This window comes from Malurus melanocephalus, unplaced genomic scaffold (assembly GCF_030028575.1).
Source record: "Malurus melanocephalus ecotype Western Australia unplaced genomic scaffold, MMel_1.1 scaffold_1801, whole genome shotgun sequence".
NCBI classification, from domain to species: domain Eukaryota; kingdom Metazoa; phylum Chordata; class Aves; order Passeriformes; family Maluridae; genus Malurus; species Malurus melanocephalus.
In genome coordinates, this window is record NW_026625033.1 from 1 (window position 1) to 1,044 (window position 1,044).

At 61.2% G+C, this 1,044-nt stretch overlaps 1 protein-coding gene across 1 annotated transcript in view; it reads right to left on the reverse strand.

The window, feature by feature from the left end:
• Nucleotides 1-46: 46 nt before the first annotated feature.
• The window catches only part of SCYL1 (SCY1 like pseudokinase 1), a gene marked incomplete at both ends in the record, with an annotated part of 7,129 nt that continues 6,131 nt past the window's right edge, over nt 47-1,044 (reverse strand). Inside the window, one exon of the mRNA XM_057388330.1 lies at nt 47-174. Within this exon, the coding sequence (XP_057244313.1) occupies nt 47-174 (128 nt within the window). The remainder of the gene's footprint in view (nt 175-1,044) is intronic.

A 1,044-nucleotide genomic window follows, 5' to 3' on the forward strand; every position in this document is an offset into this window, starting at 1 on the left:
GCAGACCCCTCCTCACCGGCAGGGAGTGTCCCTGGTTCGCCCTCACCCTCAGGGGGTCCGGCCGGAGGGCAAAACGACCTTTGGGGTCAGCGGCCACCACCCTACACACRTCCTCCTCCGAGACCCCCGCAAAGCGTCGCAGCCGCAGCAGAGCCCCCACTTCGACAAAACCATCTGATCCCCCCAAAAAAAACCCACGAGACCCCCGTCAGGGACTTTGGGAAGGTCCCAAAAGACTTTTAGGGGGATTTTGGGGGGGGTCCCAAAAGGCATCTGGGATGGTTTGGGGTCTCAGAGGCGGTTTGGGAGGTGCCAAGGGGGGTTTGGGGGAATTTGGGGGGTTCCAAAAGGCATGGGGAGGGACCCAGGGGGTGTTTAGGGGATCCCAGTGAACATTTTTGGGAACCTGGAGGGTGTTGAAGGGTTCAAGGGGGTGTTTTTAGGTTGAGTTGGGGGTCAGGGGAGACATCTGGGGACAGGGCAGGGGTAGTTTGGGGTCTAAGGGAGCATTTGAGGGGTCCTGGGGCCGATTCAGGGGTTCAAAGAACATTTTTGGGGCTGTCGGGGGTCCCAGGGGGTATTTGGGGGGTCCAAGTAGGACATTTTGGGGTGGGCTGGGGGTCCTGGTGGGCGTTTTGGGATTCAGAGGGGTCCAGAAGGAACTTTTGGGTGGATTTGGGGTTGTTGGGGGGTGCCAGCAGCAATTTTGAGGGTTCTCAGAGCAGTTCAGGGGTACCAGGACAGGTCAGGGAGGCTGAGGGGGATTTTGAGGAGATTTTGGGGTGGATTTTGGGGTGGGTTTTGGGGTCTCACGCACCCGGGCCCATGGGCAGCCCCTCAGCCGCTGCCCCATGGCGCAGGACGTAGCTCAGGGCCTTCGACAGCCGCACCCCGGGATCCTGAGGAGGGGGCTACGAGTGACCCCCACCCATTCCTGGGTGACCCCCACAGTGCCCCAACCCCAATCTCGGACCCCCACCCCAAATCTCACCCTGAATGTCCCTCCCTTGTCCCCTTTTGTGACCCCCCTTAGGCCCCCCCCTC